This window comes from Trachypithecus francoisi, unplaced genomic scaffold (genome assembly GCF_009764315.1).
Source record: "Trachypithecus francoisi isolate TF-2019V2 unplaced genomic scaffold, Tfra_2.0 Lachesis_group12, whole genome shotgun sequence".
Taxonomy (NCBI): domain Eukaryota; kingdom Metazoa; phylum Chordata; class Mammalia; order Primates; family Cercopithecidae; genus Trachypithecus; species Trachypithecus francoisi.
Genome location: NW_022681457.1, coordinates 1,373,197 through 1,398,420, shown reverse-complemented (window position 1 = coordinate 1,398,420; position 25,224 = coordinate 1,373,197). Strand labels below are relative to the sequence as shown.

The window sequence follows — 25,224 nt, the reverse complement described above, 5'->3', positions numbered from 1 at the left end:
TTCCATCAAAGCGCAAAGTCTTGAACGACTACTTAATACGTTCATCTTCTTTTAATATCAAAAATACAAAAACAAAACTGTCATCATTTTATGCCTCCCTCCAAAACAAACACATAGAGCTGATCACTCCATACACCCCAAATTTAGCAGAATGCAGAGACTCTGAAGCCAGACACCTGGGTTCAAAACTCCAAACATCCACTACCGCCGTCTAAGAGAACTTGAACAAATCTTGAGCCTTCTCTATGCCTCAGTGTCCTTAGCAGGGAATCAAGGACAATAACGATATTGCCTACTTCATATACTAAGTGAACATGTATGTGTAAAGTGCTTTGGTCAAGCATGATGGCTCACATCTGTAATCCCAACACTTCGGGAGACTGAGGCGGGTGGATCACTTGAGGCCGGCCTGACCAACATGACGAAATCCCATCTCTACAAAAAATGCAAAACTTAGGCGTGGTGGCACACGCCTGTAATCCCAGCTACTCAGGAGGCTTAGGCATGAGAATCACTTGAACTGGGAGGCAGAGGTTGCGGTGATCCGAGATCGCACCACTGAACTCCAGCCTGGGTGACAGAGCAAGACTCTTATCTCAGAAAAAAAAAAAAAAGAGTGCTTAGAATGGTGTCTGACACTTGGGTTGCATAAGGGTCAGCTGTTATTATTAGACAGTCTTTGGGGGCTTAACCAACCCCCCACAAAGCTCCTGTGGGCCACCCTGTAAGAACTACAAGGGGATGGGAGGTCAAACCCTTCCTGAGTTTGAAAGAAGCTTCACAGAGATGCAAACCCTCAGCCTGCTCTTCCTGGGGTATCCACCTCCCCCTACCACACCCCCTAGTTCCCACCCCAACCCACACCCTTTCCTATTTACACCAGACGGAGGCAGACTGCAGGCTGACTCACCCTTGGCTCAGACCAAGCCATTGTTCTGGGGTTGGGGGGGTAGTAAGAGTGAGGAACATGGCCCAAAGCGGGTGGGGGATGTCAGCTACACAAGTGACCCACAGACAGTGGCGCCCAGACACATGGCGAGGCTAGCCTGCCAGACTAGGAAGTAGCAATCGAGGAGTCAGGGTCATGGCACCAGCGTGCTGCACTGAAGTGCTTGCTGGACACTGACGCACACCCCAGGTATCCCAGACACACAGGTACACAGCCACACGGCACCTGGCACACACTCAAGACCTCTTTTTTTTTTTTCTTTTGAAACAGAGTCTCGCCCTTTCGCCAGGCTGGAGTGCAGCAGTGTGATCTCTGCTCACTGCAACCTCCGCCTCCTGGCTTCAAGTGATTCTTCTGCCTCAGCCTCCCATGTAGCTGGGACTACAGGCGCGTGCCACCACACCCATCTAATTTTTGTATTTTTAGTAGAGACGGGGTTTCACCATGTTGCGCAGGATGGTCTCGATCTCTTGACCTCATGATCCGCCCACCACAGCCTCCCAAAGTGTTGGGATTACAAGCGTGAGCCACCGTGCCCAGCCACACTCAAGACCTTTTACATTCTCAGAGGCAGAACCCCCTTCAAGGAGAGAGAGACACACTCACACTCCACACATCACACACATCCCGGCTCACCCAGGCACGCACGTTCTCACACTGACCAGTCAAGTTTTCTTTTTCTCACTGTAATTCACATGCTCAGACACACACACACACGCAAACACACCAGTCATCCAAAAAGTCCTACAAACTGACACCTGAGTCTGTCTGTCTTGCTGTCTCCTTCTCAGGTTCACACACACCAGTCATAGGGTCTTTCCTGTCTCCAATACATATATATATACACACACTGGTCATCCAAATAGTCTTAGAAACATCCAGAAGTGTGTGTCTCTTTCACTTTCACAAACACACATACACACACAGATGCAGACACACACACTGCCATCCAGTCTCAAAGTGGTATATATTCATTGTACAGCCTCGATCCCACTTTGTGAGATTCTTTTGTTTCTTTCTCTCGAACTCTCACACACACTCAGCTCTGTCTCACAAAGAGTCTACATAACCTTGATCATCAAAGCGACACCAAAGTCTGTCCCACACACAAGGGCACACACAAACACCTTCACCAGAATCACTGTCACATAGTCTGTTCATAAGGCAGTCCCTGCACTTTGTCTTCTACAAACACAGATTAGGATCATCTAGTCAGTCCTGCTGAAGTACACACACACACATACACACACACACACCACTCACCGAACAGCCTCACAGACACACACAGCCACAGTGTCACCCAGAGTCTCTTTCACACACATATCCCCCCAAGTTTCTCTCTTCCCCATGCCCCCACTCCCCAACACTCTCATGCAGAAATGAGAAGGATGCCCAGGACAGAGCCACAGCCAGTATCTGGAGAATCTCCAGGAAAGACACCCATCTACCTCCCTCCCCAATTCCTTGGTCCCCACTCCTCCACGAGTAGTCTTTGACCCACCCTGCTCTCCCCTGTCCACACCCCTGCCCTCCCCCACCCCTCAGCCCTCCATCTGGTGGGTTCAGACAGGCCCTCAGGCCTCTCCTCTGCCTCCCCCATCCCCCAGCTCTTCCCCCATCCTCTCCAAAAAGCCCAGAGGCCGACGCTGCAGGCTTTCAGGGGTTGCCATGACAACAGGGCCTCGTCCCTCGTCCCCCTGGGGGTGGGCTGAGGACCCGGCCAGCCAGACCGATAAGGGGGTTCCAGTTACTGTGGCAACCATTGCAGGCCTGAGCTCTCTGCTTCCAGAAGAGGAGGAGGGTGGAGTGAGTGAATGGTTGCCAAAGCAACCAGGGAACCGCAAGAACTGAGAAGAGGCAGCTGAGCCCTGTCTCCCCTGCCCAGGGCTGCTGTGGGCATCGCAAAACACTTAAGCATCATTCTTCCATCCCTAGAGGTTGTTTTAGGGGAGGGAGATGAAGTGCAGATTATAAAGCAGGATTCCACTCATTCTCCCAGCTACCCGTCATGGCCTGGGGGCCCATGCCTGCTCCCCCAGGCTCACCGTGTGATCAGTCAAATCCACTCTCTGGACCTCAGCTTTCCTCTTCCATTAAATGGGGCCTGTCTCTCAGGAATGTCCCTATTCCTGTCTCATGAGTGTGCCCTCTCTCTCCCTTGCTCAACAGGAACCACAGAGCGGGTATGCCTAGTACAGGGCACAGCAGAGGCCTTGAATGCTGTGCACAGCTTTATTGCCGAGAAGGTCCGAGAAATCCCACAAGCGATGACCAAGCCTGAGGTGGTCAACATCCTTCAACCCCAAACCACGATGAACCCCGACAGAGCCAAGCAGGTCAGCTGGGGTAGAGACTGGGTTGCTGTAAAGCTGGTGACATTCACGAAGAAACATTCCTCCCACGTCACTGCATTACTGTGAGGTTCAATGGGACAAAGCTGATAAAAATCTCATCAGTCAAAGACCACATGGTAGTGGTTAGTATTATTCTTAGGGAGTCAGCTCTAATAGTATAGAAAGGACTCCAGACCATTTGGAGCAGGGCTTGATTCCAGAGAGGGAGTGAATGTCTGGGAGAATGTGGCACGATTCCCTACTGTTCAATCCTTCCTTCCTAGGATTCTCTAGTTCCTCTTCTCCCTTCCACCTCATCCCATTGTCTCTCTGAACGACCTGCCTCCCACTTCCTGTTATCGCCGGAAGTGACCTCAGTGACAATTCAGTCACATCCAGAAGAGTTTACAAATAGTCTCTCATCCTCCTTCCCTCCATAATTAACGTATGGAGGTAGGGGTGGTGTTTCATTAGCGAGAGCAGATGTGGGTCCCTCTCCTACACAGCCCTCTCCAGGAAGGAATGGAAAGGGGCGGGCAGCGCTCCTCTGTTGCCTCAGTTAGGGGAAGCGGTGGCGTAGGGGCGTGGCAGGGAGTGGCCAATCGCTTCCCGGGCCTCTCCGGTTGCCATGACGACGGTGCGCACTGGGCAGGTGAGCTCCCCTCAAAGCTGCGCGGTCCGGACCCGGAAGTGGGTAAGAGAACGGGAACGCGGAGCTGGCTCCCGTTTTCTCTCCCGTCCCCACTCCCTTATGCATGCGTACTCCGTGCAATGGGGCGAGAACCCCTGGGCGGGCGGGAGGGACCCTTGAGAGGGCTAGTCAGTGTCTACCTAGAGGCAAAGACAAGAGAGAGGGTGTCGGTAAAAGAAATCTGGAATTCTTGGGTCCTGTCGTTGCCCTCAGGTGGGGCAGAGCACAGGCCTGAGTTCCCCTAAGCTCACGTGGAAACGGTGGGCGGAGAAGCCTAGAGGAGCGCTGCAGGGTGGAGCCCTCCCAAAAAAGACCGCGGGGCTTGGGGTGCGGAGCGCGGCCGCTGTCCTTGGTGCTGAAGCGACTCCGCTCCTCGCTCCCCGCCAGGTTTCTCCCGAAACCCTTCCCACCAGCAGGGCACAGGTTATTCACAGTTTACAGGGAGGCAAGGGCATTGCCTCTTCCCTCCGCCTTGGTCGTGGCCACAAGGGACTCAGGGTTCATCAAGAGTTTGTGAATGTTGCAAGGAAAATGGGGTCAGCACCATCTGTGCCTGAGCCTTCTACCGCCTCCCCCTAATCCACAGGAGCTCTGAGACAGTGGAGTCGAAAGGTTATAGAACCAGGATTTATTCTCTGCCGTATTACTCGAGTGTTCCAAAGACTGAGAGAGATCATAGCTGAAGACTCAGGCTCTGGGCTCTGTTGTTGAGTTGAATCCTTCTCCGTACAGTACTTACATCCTATGTGACCTTGAGCAAGTGACTGATTTATCCAAGCCTCATTTTTCTCACCTGTAAAATGAGACTCATTATGATGCCTCCTTAAGGGTGATGGTTAGTGTTCGTTGATGTTTGAAAAGCACGTAGCTTGTGTGTATAACGCATAGAAAATTAGCCCCAAAAATGTTCTCTGTTGTTATTATGGGATTTTTGAGTCAGGAAACAGGTCTACTTCTTTTCTGCCTTGGACTTGCTGTGTTACTCAGAGCCCCTTTCCTTGTGTAGGCCTCAGTTTCTCTTTTATTACAGTGCAGCAGCTGGGCCAAACCAGGGATTATAAATTAAATAACTAAAGATTGAAAAGGGGAACAAAAGGCTTGAGGGTTGTTGCTCTCTGGAGAGGGTATGCCATCCTTAAAGGGAGAAGCTGCCACTCAGCTGCACCGAATTCTTGCACTTTGGGAACATGGACATAGTGCTACCACATCTTCCAAATTTTTCAAAAGAAGCCATAAATTTTTTAGATCAACCCTCTTTAAAATGTTGACTCTGGTTTTTTTATTATTATTATTTAATATATACTTGTCTGAGACAGAGTTGCACTCTGTCACCCAGGCTGGAGTGCAGTGGTATGATCTAGGCTTACTGGAGCCTCAACCTCCCAGGCTTAAGCGATCCTCCCACCTCAGCCCACTGCATAGCTGGGGCTACCGGTGAACACGAGCACGCCTGGCTAATTTTTTTTTTTTGAAACAGAGTTTTGCTCTTGTTGCCCAGAATAGAGTGCAATGGCATGGTCTCAGCTCACTGCAACCTCCACCTCCTGGGTTCTAGTGATTCTCCTGCCTTGGCCTCCCAAGTAGCTGGGATTACAGGCGCCTGTTACCACGCCTGGCTAATTTTTTGTATTTTTAGTAGAGGTGGGGTCGGTTTCACCATATTGGCCAGGCCGGTCTCGAATTCCTGACCTCAGGTGATCTGCCTTCCTCAGCCTCCCAAAGTGCTGGGATTACAGGCATGAGCCACCGTGTCCGGCCCCTGGCTAATTTTTGTATTTTTTGTAGAGACAGGGTTTCACCATGTTGCCTAGGCTGGTCTCAAACTCCTGAACTCAAGCAATCCACCTGCCTCGGCTTCCCAAAGTGCTGAGGTTATAGGTCTGAGCCATTGCGCCAGGCCAACTCTGTTTTTAAAACACTATGAAGGTCAAAAAAATATATATGGCTGTAGACTGACTGGGGCCTGAGGATCACCAGATTGCCACCTCTGGATTATACCAGTGGCTCTCACCCTTAGCTGATATCTGAGTCATCTGGGTAGCTTAAAATGCAGATTCATGGGTCCTGTCCCAGAACCACTGAATCAATATTTCTCGTAAGGCTTAAGAATCTGAGCATAAACTCTGGCCTTGGATCAGATCCTGACTCTACTGCTCATTACCCGTGAAAGAACTTGTGCAAGTTCTTTCTTTGTGCCTCCATTTCCCAATCTAGAAAATGGGGTAATAATAACACCTATCTTAGGGTTGTGGTGGAACCTAGATAAGTTACGATATTAAACTGTTAGCTGTTGATGCTGCTTTTGTTGTTCTTGTTGCTGGTGGTAGTAGTAGTAGTAGTAGCAGTAGCAGTAGTAGTATTTGCAAATTTCCATGGGCTTGCAAATCACTGGGGCAGATGGTCTGTGGTCCTTCTGGCTCTAAAACTTCAACAGTTCTATGGCTCTGTAATTCCAAGATTCTAAGCATGTATTGTCTAAGACTCTACTGTTCTAATGTCCTGGGATTCCAAGATTCTATGAGTCTGCATCTGCAGATCTTTCTAAGATGCTGTGGTTCTACAGTTCAGGGTCTATGATGAAGGCAGCTGCCATGATCTTAGCACTTCCCATGTGCCAGGCACTGGGCATCACTTTAGTCATTGAATGTTTCCAATAACAGGCCGGGAGCAGTGGCTCACGCCTGTAATTCCAACACTTTGAAAGGCCGAGATGGTGGATCACCTGAGGTCAGGAGCTCAAGACCAGCATGGCCAACGTGGCAAAACCCCATCTCTACTAAAAATACAAAAAATTAGCCGGGCGTGGTGGTGCACGCCTGTAGTCTCAGCTATTCTGGAGGCTGAGGCAGAAGAATCGCTTGAACCCAGGAGGTTGAGGTTGCAATGAGCCAAGAGCATGCCACTGCTCTCCAGCCTAGGTGACAGAGCAAGATTCTGTCAAAAAAAAAAAAGGGCCAGGCACGGTGGCTCAAGCCTATAATCCCAGCACTTTGGGAGGCCGAGACGGGTGGATCATGCGGTCAGGGGATCAAGACCATCCTGGCTAACATGGTGAAACCCCGTCTCTACTAAAAAACATACAAAAAAAAGTAGCCTGGCGTGGTGGTGGGCGCCTGTAGTCCCAGCTACTCGGGAGGCTGAGGCAGGAGAATGGCATAAACTCACAAGACGGAGCTTGCAGTGAGCTGAGATCCGGCCACTGCACTCCAGCCTGGGCGACAGAGCAAGACTCTGTCTCAAAAAAAAAAAGAAGAAGAAGAAGAATGTTTCCAATAATAATATAGGGTAGGTGTGGTTATGCTAATACTGAAGATGAGGAAGGTAAGGCACAGAGAGGTGAAGGCATGTGCCTAAGCTCAGACAGTTACTAAATAATAAACTAGGAGGCTGGACGTAGTAGCTTTTGCCTGTAATCCCAGCACCTTGGGAGGCCGACGTGGGCGCATTACTTGAGGCCAGGAGTTCAAGACCAGCCTGGCCAAAATAGTGAAACCCCATCTCTACTAAAAATACAAAAATTAGCCAGGCGCAGTGGCAGGCGCCTGTAATCCTAGCTACTCCAGAGGCTGAGGCAGGAGAATCGCTTGAACCTGAGAGGCAGAGATTGCAGTGAGCCAAGATCACACCACTGCACTCCAGCCTGGCTGACAGAGCAAGACTTTGTCTCAAAAAAACAAAAACAACCTAGGATTTGGATCTTGCCATGTTGTAAAAACAGCAACCTTGTTGACTGAGTGACTACCAGAGAGCAGGCTGCCAGTGTCTCACTGAATATTTGCCCAGATCGTATGGATTAGGTATAGTATGCCCATTTTACAGATGTGGAAAAGGAGGCTCTGCGAAGTAAAGGGACTTTCATAGGCCACCCGCTAGGAGGTGGAAGAAGTAGGAATTTTCTTAAAACCTAACTTTATTTTTCTCACATGATTAATCCCTGGTCCTCAAACCTTTTGTCGTCCAATCTATCCTTCCTTCACTGCTCTAAAATACTGTGTCACAGACTAAATACCACTCCTGGTTCTGGTTGTGAACATGCTGTTCCATCTTCTTGATTTGTCAGGCTGTTTGTTTTTCCTGGCGATTTTTTGTTTTTTGAAATAACAGCTCTGTTAAGCTATAATTCACATACTATAAACTTTACTGTTTAGAAGTGTACAGTTTAGTAGTTTTGTTGTATGTTCACAGAGTTGTACATCAACTGCCATCTAATTGCAGAACATTTTCATCATGCCAGAAAGAAACCCTGTGCCCATGAGCAGTCACTCACCATTCCCCCAGACCCCAGTCTCAACCTCTTCCAGCCACTAATCTACTTTTGGTCTGTGGACTTGCCTATGCTGGATCTTTTATATAAACAGAATCGTATAACATATGGTCTTTTGTGTCTGACTTTTTTCACTTAACATAATACTTTCGAGGTTTATCTATATTGTAGCATGTGTCAAAACTTTACTCCTTTTTATAGCCAAATAATGTTTCATTGTATGGATAGACCACATTTTGCTTGTCTGTTCATCGGTTGATAGACATTTGGGTTGTTTCTCCTTTTTAGCTATGATGAATAATGCTTCTGAACATTCATGTACAAGTCTTTTTGTAGATATGTATTTCCAGCTCTCTTGGGTAGATGCCTGGGGTGGAACTGTTGGGACATATGATAAATCTATGTTCAACTTTTTGAAGAATTGCCAGACTATTTTCCTTAATAGCTGTACCACGGATGTGGGATTTAAATCCAGCTCCATCCATAGGGATAACAATGACAATAATCATTTCTTTCTTTCTTTCTTTTTTTCTTTCTTTCTTTCTTCTTTCTTTTTTTTTTTTTTTTTTTTTTTATTGAGATGAAGTCTCGCTCTGTCGCCCATACTGGAGTGCAGTGGCGTGATCTTGGCTCGCGATCTCGGCTTATTGCAAGCTCCACCTCCCGGGTTCACTCCATTCTGCTGCCTCAGCCTCCCAAGTAGCTAGGACTACAGGCACCCGCCACCACGCCCAGCTAATGTTTTTGTATTTTTAGTAGAGACGGTGTTTCACCGTGTTAGCCAGGATGGTCTTGATCTCCTAACCTCGTGATCCACCCACCTCAGCCTTCCAAAGTGCTGGGATTACAGGCGTGAGCCACTGCACCCAGCCAACAATAATCATTTCTTGAGTGCTTCTATGGACTTATATTAATTGCACATTACTTACATGATGCCCTATGCTTGGCACATAGTAGGTGCTCAGCACATGTTACTTATTTGAATGAATAGATGATGACTTCGCCCACAGGGCCAAGCAGAAACATGAGGACTGAGGTGTAATCTGCCAATAGTAGCAGTTGTGAGTCACCTGAAGGGCACTCACACTCAGTTCCAGATACTTGTGGTCATGCTTGGATTTCGAGCTCACCATTGCATGCATAAGCTCAATTAAGCCTCATAATAGTCCTATGGAGGAGGTCTGAATATCCCTGTTTTACAGATGAGAAAACTGAGTCTCAAAGAGGTTAGGCCCCTTGCCCAGCATCAGACAGGGAGCCAAGATTTAAACCCGAGCAGGTGACTCCAGAGTCCAAGGCAGCTTTTCAGGGATTTATATGCACAGACTACAAATGGGTACCCTGACTAGTACATTGCATTGTTTCTTCTACACAGTGGTTCTTAGACATTTTGAAGAGGTTGCCAACATTTAAAAACTAGGATGCTGGCCGGGGTGCGGTGGCTCAGGCCTGTAATCCTAGTATTTTGGGAGGCTGAGACAGTCAGATCATGAGGTCAGGAGTTCGAGACCAGCCTGGCCAGCATGGTAAAACCCCATCTCTACTAAAAATACAAAAATTAGCCAGGCATGGTGATGGGTGCCTGTAATCCCAGCTACTCAGGAGGTTGAGGCAGAAGAATCGCTTGAAACTGGAAAGCGGAGGTTGCAGTGAGCTGAGATCGCGCCACTGCACTCTAACCTGGGCAAAAGAGCGAAACTTCATCTCAAAAAAAAAAAAAAAAAGCTAGGATGCTTCACGTTTTACAAATCAGCATTTCCAACTCATCTAGAAATGCCCATCAGGCTGAGTTTGACTGCCCAGTTGCACAGTACTCTACCACTCCCCACCCTGACCAGGTGACATACACCTGCTGTCTCCACCCATTCCCCTTCCTGCTTAGGCCTGTGGGCATGTTGTCCTTCAGTCTTCATCTGTCTATTTATTCACTCACCCTTTGCTGAGTATGTACTGTGTCCCAGGCCCTTTTCTAGGCACTGAGAACCCAGTAGTAATAATACAGGCAAAAATCTCTAACCTCGTGGATTTGAAATTCTTTTACAGAAAAACACAAAATAAACAAGGAGATAAGTAAAATATAGAGTATGTTAGAGAGTGAAAAATACTATGAAGAAAAATAAGGCAGAGAAGAGGAAAAGGGAATGTTAGAGCATAGATTTTTTTCCTTTTTATTTTGAAAATGTTTAAGGAATAGTCCCCATACATTGCACTTAGATTCACCAGTTGTTAACATTTGTGCATGCATGAACACATCTGCATGCATGTGTGTACCCGCATGCACACACACACAATGTTTGTTTTTATTTATTTTTTATTTTTTTTGAAACAGAGTCTTGCTCAGTCGCCAGGCTGGAGTGCAGTGGTGCGATGATCTCGGCTCACTGCAACCTCCGCCTCCCAGGTTTAAGCAATTCACCTGCCTCAGCCTCCCCAGTAGCTGGGACTACAGGCACGCACCAGCATGCTTGGCTAGGCGTGTGCCTCCACGCCTGGCTAATTTTTGTATTTTTCTTTTTTTTTTTTTTGAGACGGAGTCTTGCTCTGTTGCCCAGGCTGGAGTGCAGTGGCCGGATCTCAGCTCACTGCAAGCTCCACCTCCCGAGTTCCCGCCATTCTCCTGTCTCAGCCTCCCAAGTAGCTGGGACTACAGGCGCCCGCCACCTCGCCCGGCTAGTTTTTTGTATTTTTTATTAGAGACGGGGTTTCACCCTGTTAGCCAGGATGGTCTCTATCTCCTGACCTCGTGATCCGCCCGTCTCGGCCTCCCAAAGTGCTGGGATTACAGGCTTGAGCCACCGCGCCCGGCCTCGTATTTTTCATAGAAATGGAATTTCACCGTGTTAGCCAGGATGGTCTCGATCTCCTGACCTTGTGATCCGCCTGCCTTGGCCTCCCAAAGTGCTGGGATTACAGACGTGAGCCACCGTGCCCCGCTGACCTCATGACTCTTTACTCCTAAGTACTTTAACATGTATCTTCCAAGGACAGTCTCCTACATTATTGTATTACTATCATCACACCTAAAAACAAAAACAAACAAACAAAAATGCTAATTCTATACTATTGTCTCATTGGAAAGTCCATATTCAAATCGCCCTAAAATATCTTTTATAACACAGAGGATTTTTCAATCTGAGATTCAGTCAACTTTCGTGCTTTGCATTTGATTGTTACACCTCATTAGTCTCTTTTACTCTAAAATAAAGGAAGATTCTTTTTTCTTGTTCACAAGGTCTGGCTCTGTCACCCAGGCTGGAGTACAGTGATGCCATTTTGGCTCACTGCAACCTCCACCTCTTGGGCTCAAGCCATCCTCCCACCTTAGCCTCCCAAATAGCTGGGACTACAGGCATATACCACCACACTCAGTTACTTTTTGTACTTTTTGTAGAGATGAGGTTTTGCCATGTTGTCCAGGCTGTAGAACTTGTGAGCTCAAGCGATCTGCCCACCTCAGCATCCCAAAGTGCTGGGATTACAGGCATGAGCCACTGCACCCGGCTTCTTCTTTTTTTTTTTTTTTTTTTTTTTGAGATGGAGTCTCGCTTTGTCACCCAGGCTACAGTGCAGTGTCATGATCTTGGCTCACTTGACAATTGCTTGAACCCGGGAGGCGGAGGTTGCAGTGAGCTGAGATGGTGCCACTGCACTCCAGCCTGGGCGACAGAGTGAGACTGTGTCTCAAAAAATAAAAATAAAAATAAAAATAAAATCAGGGAGACCAACAGGAAACAGAGCATGGGGAGCTCTGTCACAGCAACACTGCCTTTCTCCTACAAATATTTTGTGATGTCCACTTGACTCTCTGAAATACTAGTCATATTCATATGTGCATATATAGACATACCTACACTTGTAAGACTTTTTGACAGCTTTACTGAGATATAATTCACATACATACAACTCACGCATTTAAGGTATACAGCTCTAGGCCCATTATAGGAGCTCATGCCTGTAATCCCAGCACTTTAGGAGGCCGAGGCAGGAGGATCACTTGAGCCCAGGAGTACAAGGTTGCAGTGAGCTCCGATCACACCACTGCACTCCAGCCTGGGTATCAGAGCAAGACTCTGTCTATTTAAAAAAAGGAAACATAAAATACATGATAAATAAAGTGTACAGTTCATTGGCTTTTATTATAGTCACATAGTTGTACACCTATTACCACAATCCATTTTGGAACATTTGTATTGCCTTCAAAATATATCCTATTTTTTTTCCTTCTTTTTTTAGAGGCAGGGTCTTGCACTGTCACCCAGGCTGGAGTGTAGTGGCACCTGTCAAAGCTTACTGCAGCTTCAAACTCCTGGGTTCAAGTGATCCCTTAGCCTCCTGAGTAGCTGAGACTACAGGTGCACACCACTGCATCCAGCTAATTTATTTTTATTTTTTGTAGAGATGGGGTTTCACCATCTTGCCCAGGCTGATCTCTAACTCCTGGGCTCAAGCCATCCTCTGGCCTCTGCCTCCCAAAGTGCTGGGATCACAGGCATGAGCCACTGAGCCTGGCCTCCAAAAGAAATCTTGATCCTCTTAGCTATGTCCCCTGGATCCCCCACCTCAGCTCACCCTCTCCCTATCCCCAAGCCACCATAAATCTATTTTCTGTGTCTACAGATTTGCCTATTCTGGACATTTCTGTAAAAGGAATCATACAGTATGTGGTCAACCATCAACACTATCTAATTCCAGAATGTATCTATTACTGCAAAAGAAACCCTATACCTGTAGGTAGTTACCCCCAATCCCCTTCCTCCCATTCCCTGGCAACCACTAATCTACCTTTTTGGCTCTGTGGATCTGCATATTCTGGACAGCTGTGGTCTTTTGTAACTGGCTTCTTTCACTTAGCATATTTTTTTCTAGATTCATCCACGCTATAGCATGTATCAGTACTTTGTTCATTCAATTTATTGCCAAATAATATTCCATTGTATGGATATACCATGTTTTATTTTATCCCATGAGACTTTTTAAAATAAAGAAGATATAATAGGAAAGTGATTTGTTATAAAACAAGGTGAATTTTATTTTATTTTTTCTTTGTTGTTGTTGTTGTTTGCTTTGTTTTGTTTTGTTTTTGAGACACGGTCTGCTCCGTTGCCCAGGCTGGAGTACAGTGGCACAATCACAGCTCACTGCAGCCTCAACCTCCTGGGCTCAAGTGATTCTCCCACTTCAGCCTCCCAAGTAGCTGGGACCACAGGCAGATGCCACCACACGTGGCTAATTTTTGTATTTTTACTAGAGACAGGGTTTCATCATGATGCCCAGGCTGGTCTTGAACTCCTGAGCTCAAGTGATTCACCCTGCCTCAGCCTCCCAAAGTGCTGGGATTACAGGTGTGAGTCACTGCACCCAGCCAAGGTGAATTTTAATATGTAAATAAATAGTCAGGACCACAATGGAAGGAATAATGAATTAGGCAGCTGCTCACACCTAAGCATAGCTAAGTGAGACAACTACAAATGTAAAGTGATCCAGAGTGTAATACTGGAGACTTAAATAATACAAATGCCGTTGCTACTGATGCCAGGTTTTCTAAAATGATGAAAACTCTCGTGCAGAGCAAAACAAAGCACAAACCACTCTTGATTTACTGGTAGTTGCATTCCTGGAAATTTCAGTAGCTCTTAAAACCATGCAAACAGTACTTGTACTTACATGTATCATGGGGTTGGGCTCTGAGCTCAGAGATTTTTTCTGTTTTGTTCTGTTATTTATTTTAATTATTTATTTATTTTTGAGATAGGGTCTCACTGTGTCAGTTGGGTTCTGGGCTCAGAGACTTTTTTTTTTTTTTTTTTTTTTTTGCGTCAGGGTCTCACTGTATTGCCCATGTTGAAGTACAGTGGCACAATTACGGCTCACTGCAGCCTATACCCCCAGGCTCAAGTGATCTTCCCACCTCAGCCTCCTGGGTAGCTGGGACTATAGGCATGTGCCACCAGGCCAGCTAATGTTTTTAATATTTTTTTGTAGTGATGGGGTCATGCTATGCTGCCCACGCAGGTCTACAACTCCTGGGCTCAAGTGATCCTCCCACCTTGGCCTCCCGAGGTACTGGGATTACAGGCATGAGCCACCATGCCCAGACGTGGGCTCAGAGATTTAAAAACAGGCTCTTCATCCGCATGAATGTCCAACAGAACCTTCAAAAGTAGTCATATAGTGGCTGGGTGTGGTGGCTCATGCCTGTAATCCCAGCACTTTGGGAGACTGAGGCAGCTGGATCACTTGAGGCCAGGAGTTCGAGACTGGCCTGGCCAGCATGGTAAAACCCTGACTCTACTAAAAATACAAAAAAAGGCCGGGCGCGGTGGCTCAAGCCTGTAATCCCAGCACTTTGGGAGGCCGAGACGGGCGGATCACGAGGTCAGGAGATCCAGACCATCCTGGCTAACACGGTGAAACCCCATTTCTACTAAAAATACAAAAAAGTAGCCGGGCGAGGTGGCGGGCGCCTGTAGTCCCAGCTACTCCGGAGGCTGAGGCAGGAGAATGGCGTCAACCTGGGAGGCGGAGTTTACAGTGAGCTGAGATCCGGCCACTGCACTCCAGCCTGGGCAACAGAGCAAGACTCCGTCTCAAAAAAAAAAAAACAAAAAAATTAGCTGGGCATGGTGGTGGGTGCCTGTAATCCCAGCTACTAGGTAGGCTGAGGCAGCAGAATCGCTTGAACCCAGGAGGTGGAGATTGCAGTGTGCCGAGATCGTGCCATGGCATATACCAGCCTGGATGACACAGTGAGACTCCGGCTCAAAAAAAAAAAAAAAGTAGACATATAGGGCCTGGGACAGCTCTTCCTTGTGAGGGACTGACTCTCCATTGTGGAGTACAGACACCTGTGGTCCTCCCCACTGACAGTCCACATCTCCCCCCAGTCCTTGCAACAACCAAAACTGCCACCTCCACAAATTTCTCAGACACCCCTAGGGCTTAAGGGGACATGGGAAGGATTTTTGAGAGGGAGGAATTTATGTGTAGAAATGCTCTCGGAGGTGCAAAAGGAGATGACTGGTTTTGAAATGTCTCTGCAGGAATTAAGATTGATCAGACTTGCAGATGCTTGGACAGATGAGTTGGTTGAAGGATGGGCTGCTGTGCAACTGAGAAAGGGGAGGTCACCATATTCAAATGACCAACTTCTTCATTCTGGAGTGTTCCCCTCCCAGGAGTCAGAAGGAGATTGAAATCTAGGTTCTTGGGTTGCTGGTCCATTGTGTGACATCCAAGACATCTACTTACGTCTGCCTTCTCAGACAAAAGCCTTCATGTTATCTTCATTTTACAGATACGACAACTAGATTAGTCTGCTAGAGCTGCCATAACAAAGTGCCAGAGACTGGGTGGTCTAAACCACAGGTATTTATATCTCATGATTCTGGAGGCCAGAAGCCCAAGATCAAGCTGTCAGTAGGACTGGTTTCTTCTGAGGCCTCTCTCCTTGACCTTCTTCTCCCTGTGTCTTCACACAGTGTTCCCTCTGTGTGCATCTGTGTCCTAATCTCTGCTTATAAGGACACCGGTCAGTAAATTAGGGCCTGCCCTAATAACCCCATTTTACTTTAATTACCTCTTTAAAGACCGTTTCTCCAAATATAGTCAAATTCTAAAGTACTGGGAGTTACGCCTTCAACATATGAATTTGAAGGGGACACAATTTCAGCCCATAACAACAGAGAGTTAAACGAGAAGACCATGTCTAGGGGAGCACAATGGATCAGGAACCCAAGAGCCTAGATTTCAGCTCCGTCACTAACTGGGGGGCCTTAGGACAAGTCCTTTCACCTCTTGGGCCTCGAGAGGCTCATCTGTAAAGTGAGGGCTTAATGAAGGCTTTTTGAGGGCTGGAAGTCAGAGTACTTAACACTAGAAGGCATGGGTGGGCCACAGTGCAAGCTTGCAGTGAGCTCCTGGAAAGCCCCATTGGATCAGCCATTAAGCTTTTAGATGCCGGACACAGAGGAGGCACCAAGAGTCCCAGGTACATGGGACAGGGTGGTTGAGGGGCTACTGAGGGGACCTCGAATACTGGCTATTCAATAACCAACTGTTGTGGATATATTTCAGTTTTTAAAAAAAATATGTTAGAGGCAAGGTCTTGCTATGTTGCCGAGGCTGGTCTCAAACTCCTGGGCTCAGGAGTGATCCTCCCACCTGAGCCTGTCAAAGTGCTGGGATTACAGGCCTGAGCTGTTGCACCTGACCTGAAATATTTCAATATTTTTAACAACCAGTTGGACCATACTGGTGCATATCAAAAGGCCATGCTGGGCCTGATTTTGGACGCTGGAGAGGAGAGGTAGGGAATGACCTGAGACTTCGCAGTCTCCAGCCACTGTAAAGACCCTCCCTTCGCCAGCTTGGTGGCTCAGATCTGTAATCCCAACACTTTAGGAGGCTAAGGCAGGAGGATCACTTGCGGTCAGGAGTTCAAGACCAGCCTGGGCAACATAGCAAGGCCCCGTCTCTACATATATATAATATATATATATATATATATATAATTTTATTTTATTTTATTTTATTTTGAGACAGGGTCTCCCTCTGTCACCCAGGCTGGAGTGCAATGGCCCGAGCTCAGCTCACTGCATCCTCCACCTCCTGGGTTCAAGCAATTCTCCTACGTCAGCCTCCTGAGTAGCTGGGATTACAGGCATGTTCTAACATACAGCTGACTAACTTTTGGATTTTTATAGAGACGGAGTTTCACCGTGTTAGCCAGGCTAGTTTGCAACTCCTGACCTCAAGTGATCTGCCTGCCTCAGTCCCGCAAAGTGCTGGGATTACAGGCGAGAGCCACCGTGCCCGGCCTAATTTAATTTAATTATTTTTTTTTTTTTTTTTTTTACGAAGTCTCGCTCTGTCACCCAGGCTGGAGTGCAGTGACCTGATCTCAGCTCACTGCAACCTCAGCTTCCCGGGTTCACGCCATTCTCCGGCCTTAGCCTCCCGAGTAGCTGGGACTACAGGCGCCCGCCATCACGCCCAGTTAATTTTTTGTATTTTTAGTAGAGACAGGGTTTCACCGTGGTCTCAATCTCGTGACCTCGTGATCTTCCCGCCTCCGCCTCCCAAAGTGCTGGGATTACAGGCGTGAGCCACCGCGCCCGGCCTAATTTAATTTAATTTAATTTTTTTTTTTTTTTTTTACGAAGTCTCGCTCTGTCACCCAGGCTGGAGTGCAGTGACCTGATCTCAGCTCACTGCAACCTCAGCTTCCCGGGTTCACGCCATTCTCCGGCCTTAGCCTCCCGAGTAGCTGGGACTACAGGCGCCCGCCATCACGCCCAGTTAATTTTTTGTATTTTTAGTAGAGACAGGGTTTCACCGTGGTCTCAATCTCGTGACCTCGTGATCTTCCCGCCTCCGCCTCCCAAAGTGCTGGGATTACAGGCGTGAGCCACCGCGCCCGGCCTAATTTAATTTAATTTTAAAAAATAAAATTAAAGACCCTCTCTTTTGCTCCCCACGCAGGCCAAGCTGATCGTCCCCAACAGCACGGCGGGCCTGATCATCGGCAAGGGGGGCGCCACGGTGAAAGCCGTGATGGAACAGTCAGGAGCATGGGTGCAGCTGTCCCAGAAGCCAGAGGGCATCAACCTGCAGGAGCGCGTGGTGACGGTCAGCGGCGAGCCCGAGCAGGTGCACAAGGCTGTGAGCGCCATTGTGCAGAAGGTACAAGAAGACCCCCAGAGCAGCAGCTGCCTCAACATCAGCTACGCCAATGTGGCAGGCCCCGTGGCCAACTCCAACCCCACCGGCTCTCCGTACGCCAGCCCCGCGGATGTGCTGCCAGCCGCGGCCGCAGCGTCGGCCGCCGCTGCCTCCGGCCTGTTGGGCCCCGCCGGGCTGGCTGGCGTGGGGGCCTTTCCCGCCGCGCTGCCCGCCTTCTCAGGCACCGACCTGCTGGCCATCAGCACGGCGCTTAACACGCTGGCCAGTTACGGCTACAACACCAACTCCCTGGGCCTGGGCCTCAACTCGGCCGCAGCCTCCGGCGTCCTGGCTGCTGTGGCCGCCGGGGCCAACCCCGCAGCCGCCGCCGCCGCCAACCTCCTGGCATCCTACGCGGGCGAGGCCGGGGCCGGGCCAGCTGGAGGGGCCGCCCCGCCGCCGCCCCCGCCTCCCGGAGCCCTGGGGTCCTTTGCGTTGGCCGCAGCCGCCAACGGCTACCTCGGGGCCGGGGCCGGTGGCGGGGCGGGCGGAGGGGGCGGTCCGCTGGTGGCCGCTGCAGCCGCGGCCGGGGCGGCCGGGGGCTTCCTGACAGCGGAGAAGCTGGCAGCTGAGAGTGCCAAGGAGCTGGTGGAGATTGCGGTGCCTGAGAACCTGGTGGGAGCCATCCTGGGGAAGGGGGGCAAGACGTTGGTGGAGTACCAGGAGCTCACGGGCGCTCGCATCCAGATCTCCAAGAAGGGCGAGTTCCTGCCAGGCACGCGGAACCGGCGGGTCACCATCACGGGCAGCCCCGCGGCCACGCAAGCCGCTCAATACCTCATCAGTCAGCGGGTCACCTACGAGCAGGGAGTGAGGGCCTCAAACCCCCAGAAAGTGGGATGAGGCCTGTGGTGTGTGCTCCCACCCTTCTCTCTCCTCCCATCTCCTCCTCCTCCCTCTCCTCCTCCCCCCAACTCCTGACCTCAGCTTGGTGTAGTCCTGCTCCTCTTGGGATGGGGCTGGGGTAGGCCCGACTGCACCCTCCCCTTCTGGTAGTCATAGGCAGGATTGAGTGAAGGTTGGGAAGGGGGCTCAGAAGCCCCCTCCCCAGCCCAGAACTGACCCCTCTTTCCTCCCTCCCTGTGCTTGGCTGGGCCTGACCCTTCCTGTCCCAGGGCCCAGGTCTGTGTGATATCTGTATATATTGCATTTTGTTGATTTTAATAGAAAACAAAGCGTTATTTTCTCTTTCTTTCCCTCCTTTTTTTTTTTTTTCTTTTTTTGGTAAGGATTTTTCCCCCTTTATAAGTTTTTGTTTCCATATGGGAGGAGGGGAGGGAGCCTCTGGGTCATCCAGAATGAGGGGCCTCCCCAAAACACAATACCCCACCTCTCTGCTTTCAGTTCTAGATCTGAGGGAAGTCATGGGAGTAGAGGTAGCAGAGGCGTCTGAGCTGAAATGGGGCATTTGGAGCAGGGACCCCAGAGTTCCCAGATCTTCTCAGCTACTCTCCTCCCACTGGAATTGTCCCTCTAGGTGGGAATGTTCACTCTTTTGTTGTCAGGTTGTATGGGGGGCAGGGACGGTGCTGCTGGGAAGGATGCCAGCTCTGGGATTGGGCCAGTCCTGTGGGCAAGACTCGCAAGAGGCTGGATCAACTTGGTGTGGTATCTGTGATGGTTTAGAGTAATGGCAATGAGGGTCTCTGTTGTGATGTCACTGAGTACTTTCTGGGGTGCTTCTGGGCGCTTCTTATGATGTCACAGGAAGCAGTTCCCCAGAGGTTACTTCCTGTGAACATAAGAGAGCAGATACTTCCTGTGATGTCTCAATGAGTTCTTCCTTGAAGGTCACTTCGGTGATATCATGGGAAGAAGTGCCTAGAGGTCACTTCCTGTGATGTCATTAGACTGAAGCATGTAATTCCTGTATTGGACAGTGACCAGTCTCTGACCTGCCTTCTCCCTCCACACCCTTCTTTGGTGGGTGTTGGCCTGGGGGTCTTCCTAGGAAGAGAATAAGGCACGGGACTTGGATCCAATCTGGAGAACTCTAAGGGAAAAAAACCCAATATTGTCAGGGTCATCTCCATTCAAACACATCAAGTCTGCGAACTCGCCTTGGAGGGAGGGGTGGGAGATGGACCTAGTGCAAACTACTGTTAAAGACCTCCCTTCCCACCCCTGCCTTTTGTGTGCATGCCTGTGTCTGCGTGGCTTTGTTTCGTTGAATCGGGTGAGCCAAATGTGTGGTGGCTCTGTCAGGCCAGTGTGGCCCGGTGTAGAGTTCAGTGAGCCATGGAAGGGTCCCTTGGACCAGAATGCTTTGTGTGATCTGATAGGTTAGATTGGTTTGGTGGCTTCCAGCAAGCTGGCATACTTTGGTGATGTCTGATGGATCAGAATGTTTTGGTGTGCTCACCAGGGGCTCTGGAGAACTAGAATGTTCTGATGGAGTCTGACAAGCCAGGCGGCCTTGAGAGTTGGTTTGGGAGTGGCTCCCTGAGTGCTATGGCTGTGGTCAGCTCTGAGGACCTGTTGGCAGACTGAGATTTCAGGGCCTGACAACCCTATAAACTAGGATAGCTAAGACCTCCCTCTACCCCCACCCATCTCCCCCTCCTCCTTGGAGACCACCTCCACTTTCTCCAACCCAAAGCAGGACGCCCAGTGCCCTGGTTCCATCATCAGCATCTCTCGGGGAGGGGCGCCCCATGCCCACCCTCTCCCCCATTTGTCCCCCTCCTAGGTCTTCCAGACCCTTCTCCTCTCTATGGCTTTGGGGGAAATCCAGCCTCCTTGTCTCTCTCCTAAAAAAGGAGGGAAGAAAAGCCACAGAGACAATTCCTGCCCCTAAAGCCTAGGAGATCCCTCTCCCTTGCTAGAGAGCCACCCCCAAATCAAAATGTGAAAATCCCTAGAAAGCAATAGCCTTCGAGGTACCTTGCACTGAATTTCCCACCCCGGCCCTTCCACCCAATGGGATGGGGTGACTGTAACTTGGGCACTGGGGTGACTTTTTCCATGCCCTTGTCATCTCCAGGGTGGGGGGCAGGCCCCACTTCCCCCTCCCCATCCCCCACTTCCCATTGTTGTTGCCCCACCCCTAATCTCCAGACTGAACCCAGATGGAGATCTGAGTGCCAAAACAATTCTTGATGTAACTTTGTACATATCTTCTACTACCGTTGGGGGCTCTTGGGGTTAGAGGTGGGGGTGGCATTGCTCCCCTCCACCTCTCAAAAGACCTTACAGTATTTTACAGTATCTCTACCCGCACGCGAGTATTACAGTATCTAGCTGGAATATCCCTCTACAACCCCCCAGGCCCCTATGAGGAGGGGAAGGAGCCAGGGAGAGGTGAAGTAAGGTCTGGGAGTGGGGAGGTGGGATCTGAATGGGCTCATTTGCATATCATTTGCATCCTCTGCTTGGCAGCCACTTTCTACAAACCCATTCACTGGAGTCTGGGTCCCAATCAGCCGGGTCCAGGACTCCTCTCACACAGACACATCTCTGGAGGCTGGGCCTCCTGAAAAGTGCTTGCTTGGAGTGTCTGTGTAACAACCCCTCCCTATTCGTATTTCTTGGGGACCCCCTACCCAGCCAGCCAGGGCGATCTGAAAGGTATAGTTTGCTAGCTCAGTGAGCTAGTTCGCTCACCATGTTGGTGAGTGGAGAGCCACACACCTTTCCCCATCTTACCCTGGGAAACTCACTCTACCATCTTTGCCATCTCTTGAAAGTCTCTTCTGCAATCTGACCTCAATCTTTTGTGCTGCAGTTTGTCCAGAGGGGACACAGCTGTGGGGCCAGGGATGGGGATTATTGAAAAACCCATCACCTCTTTTTTTTTCCCTGTCTCCCTATTAGCCAATCCGATCTCAGAGTCTCTGAGTGGCCTCCTTGCACCTTTCTCTTCAGCACCAAGTAGGTGCTTAATAAGTGTTTGCTGCATTGAATTGTCTCCCGAGTCCTTCTCATTTGCCCTCTAGCTTCCCATACTTTCTCCAAGTGTCTTCCCCCCTTTCTTTGTCTGGCTCCCTATGACTTTCTTTTTTTTTTCTTCTGTGTGGTTCCCATTGTTTTCTGTCCTGTCTCTATCTTAGTCTCTGTCTGTCTTCCTCCTCTCCTCAAATGTCTCAACTCTCTCTCCCCAATTTCCCCATTTAAAAAAAAAAAAAAAAAAAAAAGTGCCAAACTTCCTTGGAACTGAGCCGCTCTGTGGGGAGAGGACCTTGGATAGAGGGGAGGAAATTGGACCATTTCTCTTTGAGGAGGTCCCTAAGAGGCATTGAAAAAGTGTGGACATGGAGCTAAATTGGGTCCCCCTTCCAAAGCCCTCCCGCCCTGAGTTTTTCTTAGAATCTTTGTAAGAAAAAAAAAAAAAAAGACAGAAAAAAGCTCTCCTTTTCAGCTTACCCCTATCCTTTTGGATCCCCCCAAATTCCACCAGCCAAGGAGAATCCCACTTGCCAACTTCCTGGCAAATCTATGGAAACCGGGGAGAAGGAGACAAGCTCAACTCCTCCTCTACTAGCCCAAGGGGCGGTACCAACTGGATTCAAGAGAAAGACCTCAAAGCACCTATGAGAAGAGGGGGTTCAGTGTGCCAAATTAACCTCCGACATCCCCCATCTCAGGGGGCTCTGAGCCAACCTGCCCAGCCAACTTCTTCTGCCCTGTCCCAGCCATCTCTACCTGGGCAAGGAGGCTTCACTGCAATAATTATTAGGGTGGTGATCAGAAGGCAATGGCTTTGCCATTTCTATCAGCCCTAACACCTACCCTGGACTTGTAGGTGGGAATTATGGGTACCCCAAGTGGATCTTGATAAAAGCCGACCTATAGATGGTTGGGGACCTCTACTTGGACAAGTAGGGTGCCGCTTATCTCCAAGTTGTATTTCCTCTCTCCTCTGGACCACCAAATCCTTCAATATTCCCTCGTTCTGTTTCTCCTCCCTGTTCCTCCATCCCACATCCTCCTTCTTACTTGGTTTTGATTGGTGGCCAATTGTTTGGAAAATGAGACGAGTCCCCCCGAATGGATGATTGCTGTTTCAGGACCGGGATTAGAGGCTGTGATAGACTGTGCAGTGGCAAAAGTATTAACAAGAGTGGCGATGAGGATGGCAGTTGGGGCGTCCAGGCTGCTGACTGAGTGCACGCCTGTCGGGACAGCCAGCCAGGCCTTCGATGGCACCTGCCCCCGCCGTCTGGAACTCGGACTGGCTGTCTTGAAAGCCTGAACTGGATGTCACGATGGGGAGAACAGGATCGCGATACCCAAGTTGGGGCACAGGTGGGCCAGGGACGCTGGTTAGCTGGGGTGACAACACCCAGCCCTGCTATCGTGATCCCTTTGCACTGTGGTCAGCTGTCTCCACGCTGTGGTTGGAGAGGGCTTCTCTCTGGGCGCTGCTGCTGGTGTGTATGGTCCGTCTTAGTGTCCCCTTCAAGTTGCATTGGAGATTGCTGGGTGGCAGGGAGGGAAATGGGAAAAGAATCTGCGGGCTCATGGTGGTGAAGGCTGCTGGTTTTTAATCCCTTCTCAACCAGTCCAGGACACTTGTCTCCCAGAGATAACTGGGGGGGACTGCCTAAACCCCCCTCCCCCACCCCTTTCCCTACCCCACCTTTCCCCCCAAAACCACCAACCTCTCATCTTCTAAGTGACTCCATCACCACCGGCCACCGGGACCTGCGGCCTCATTGCTCCAGCCCGCCCCACTCGACCGTCAGACTCGCTCATCGAACTCTTTTTGATTAACCCTTTCTGTGTTCATCCCACGGAAAACTGTGTGTCCAGCAGCGGGGAGGGGGGAGGCTAGGGGCAGTTGCTACCTTTCCTCCATTTCCTCCCACCACCCATGCCTCCCCACCCGCACCCCATCCCATGCCCCACCCCCATCCCTCACCCCTAGGTCTGCCCCACCCTGGGGATTGAGATCCTCTATAAATATCTATGCTGTTTGGCTTTGTCCCTTTAAAAGGCGGGTCCAGGGGCGTGGCCTCCCTCAAATGGAGTGCTCACTCTGACCCCCTCCTTCCTGTGCCCCCCACACACTCCCCACGCCTTCATTGTAAATAGTCACTTTTGTACTGGGTTTGAGCCAGGGGACGTGGGGAGTCATTTTTTTTTCTTTATGTTGGCATCTCAGGCACTGGAGGCATGACCCACATCCCAGGTCGATTGGGAGAATCTTAAGGTGTGTCCTCTCACCTGCCCCCATCGCTAAGGATTTCAAGCTATCAGTATTACTCTAGAGGGATGGGGTGCATAAATTCCCCGACAGGGAGGTGGGAGAGGTGTGGAAAGATGTAGTCTGGCAGGATGCCTCCGTTTTCCCCTTCTGTGAAATGGATTCATCCTCCAATTTCCCTGAGGAGCCTCCGTGAGATAACGGTGGAGTCAGAGAAGCCAGAACCTCTCTTCCCCCTTCTCTGTTGGAGACAGGGTAGGAGAAGAATGGGGGGCAAGGGAGGCTGTAGGGCCATCTTTGGAGAACCGATTGCTAAATCCTTCTTAGGACCTTAAGGTAGCCTCCTCTCCAGGCTTGTTCTCCCTCTTGGAAGATGGAGAGGACTGGAGGACCTCTGAGGTCCCCTTGGTTCTCCCCAGTCCTTAGATTAAAAGGCCCAGGCCCCAGGCTGGCCCCCTGCCTGCTGTCCCACTCCTTCATTCCATTTCTTGGAATGTGGCCATGCCTCCAGTGCCTCCATTCAACCCCCTCTAACTGATTCCTTCCATCCTCTGCGACCAGAGACGCCGCCCGCCTCCTCCCCACCACCTCCAGAAGCTCCTGGCTGGGGCGCACTGCCGTCTCCTCCCACTCCCCACATTGCCATGCCTGGGCCACGCCCTCCCCACCCACTCACCCACCCCCAGTGTCCGTTGTGTGACCTAGTGCACCATGTATTAGCTTCCATGGCCCCCACCCCAGACCCCACCACACCCCCTTTCCCCACCCCTTCCCCCTCGGCGACTTCACCTTTTTTTGCCGCGATAAACGCCATCTCAGCATCTGTGTCTAATGTTGTCTTTTTTGCTTGACATCACACACTCCTTCTTAACCCATCCCCTTCCCTCTCCCTCCTCCCTGCACCTCCACCCTCATCCTAAATTCTTTCCCCCTTTCCCCCAGGGCTCTGGGCATTTAGGGGAAGAGGGTGGGGGGACCCCTGAGGATGGTCCCAGATGGGGGAGCTGGGGAGGGAGGACTATTGTCTCTGGACAGTGTGAGCATCCAGAGCAACTGTGCTTGAGAGAAGCAGGTGCTCAAGTTTAGCTTCCAGGGGCCAGGCGCGGTGGCTCACGCCTGTAA

At 50.0% G+C, this 25,224-nt stretch overlaps 1 protein-coding gene across 4 annotated transcripts in view; it reads left to right on the top strand.

The window, feature by feature from the left end:
• NOVA2 (NOVA alternative splicing regulator 2) overlaps window positions 1–24,923 on the top strand; it is a 43,157-nt gene extending 18,234 nt beyond the window's left edge. For 2 of the 4 annotated variants that reach the window (XM_033223739.1, XM_033223740.1), the window contains exons 3-4: window positions 3,119–3,285; window positions 17,718–24,923. In XM_033223739.1, the coding sequence (XP_033079630.1) occupies window positions 3,119–3,285; window positions 17,718–18,800 (1,250 nt within the window). In that variant the 3' untranslated portion in view covers window positions 18,801–24,923. The other 2 variants (XM_033223742.1, XM_033223741.1) reach the window with 2 other exon arrangements.
• The last annotated feature ends 301 nt before the right edge of the window (window positions 24,924–25,224 follow it).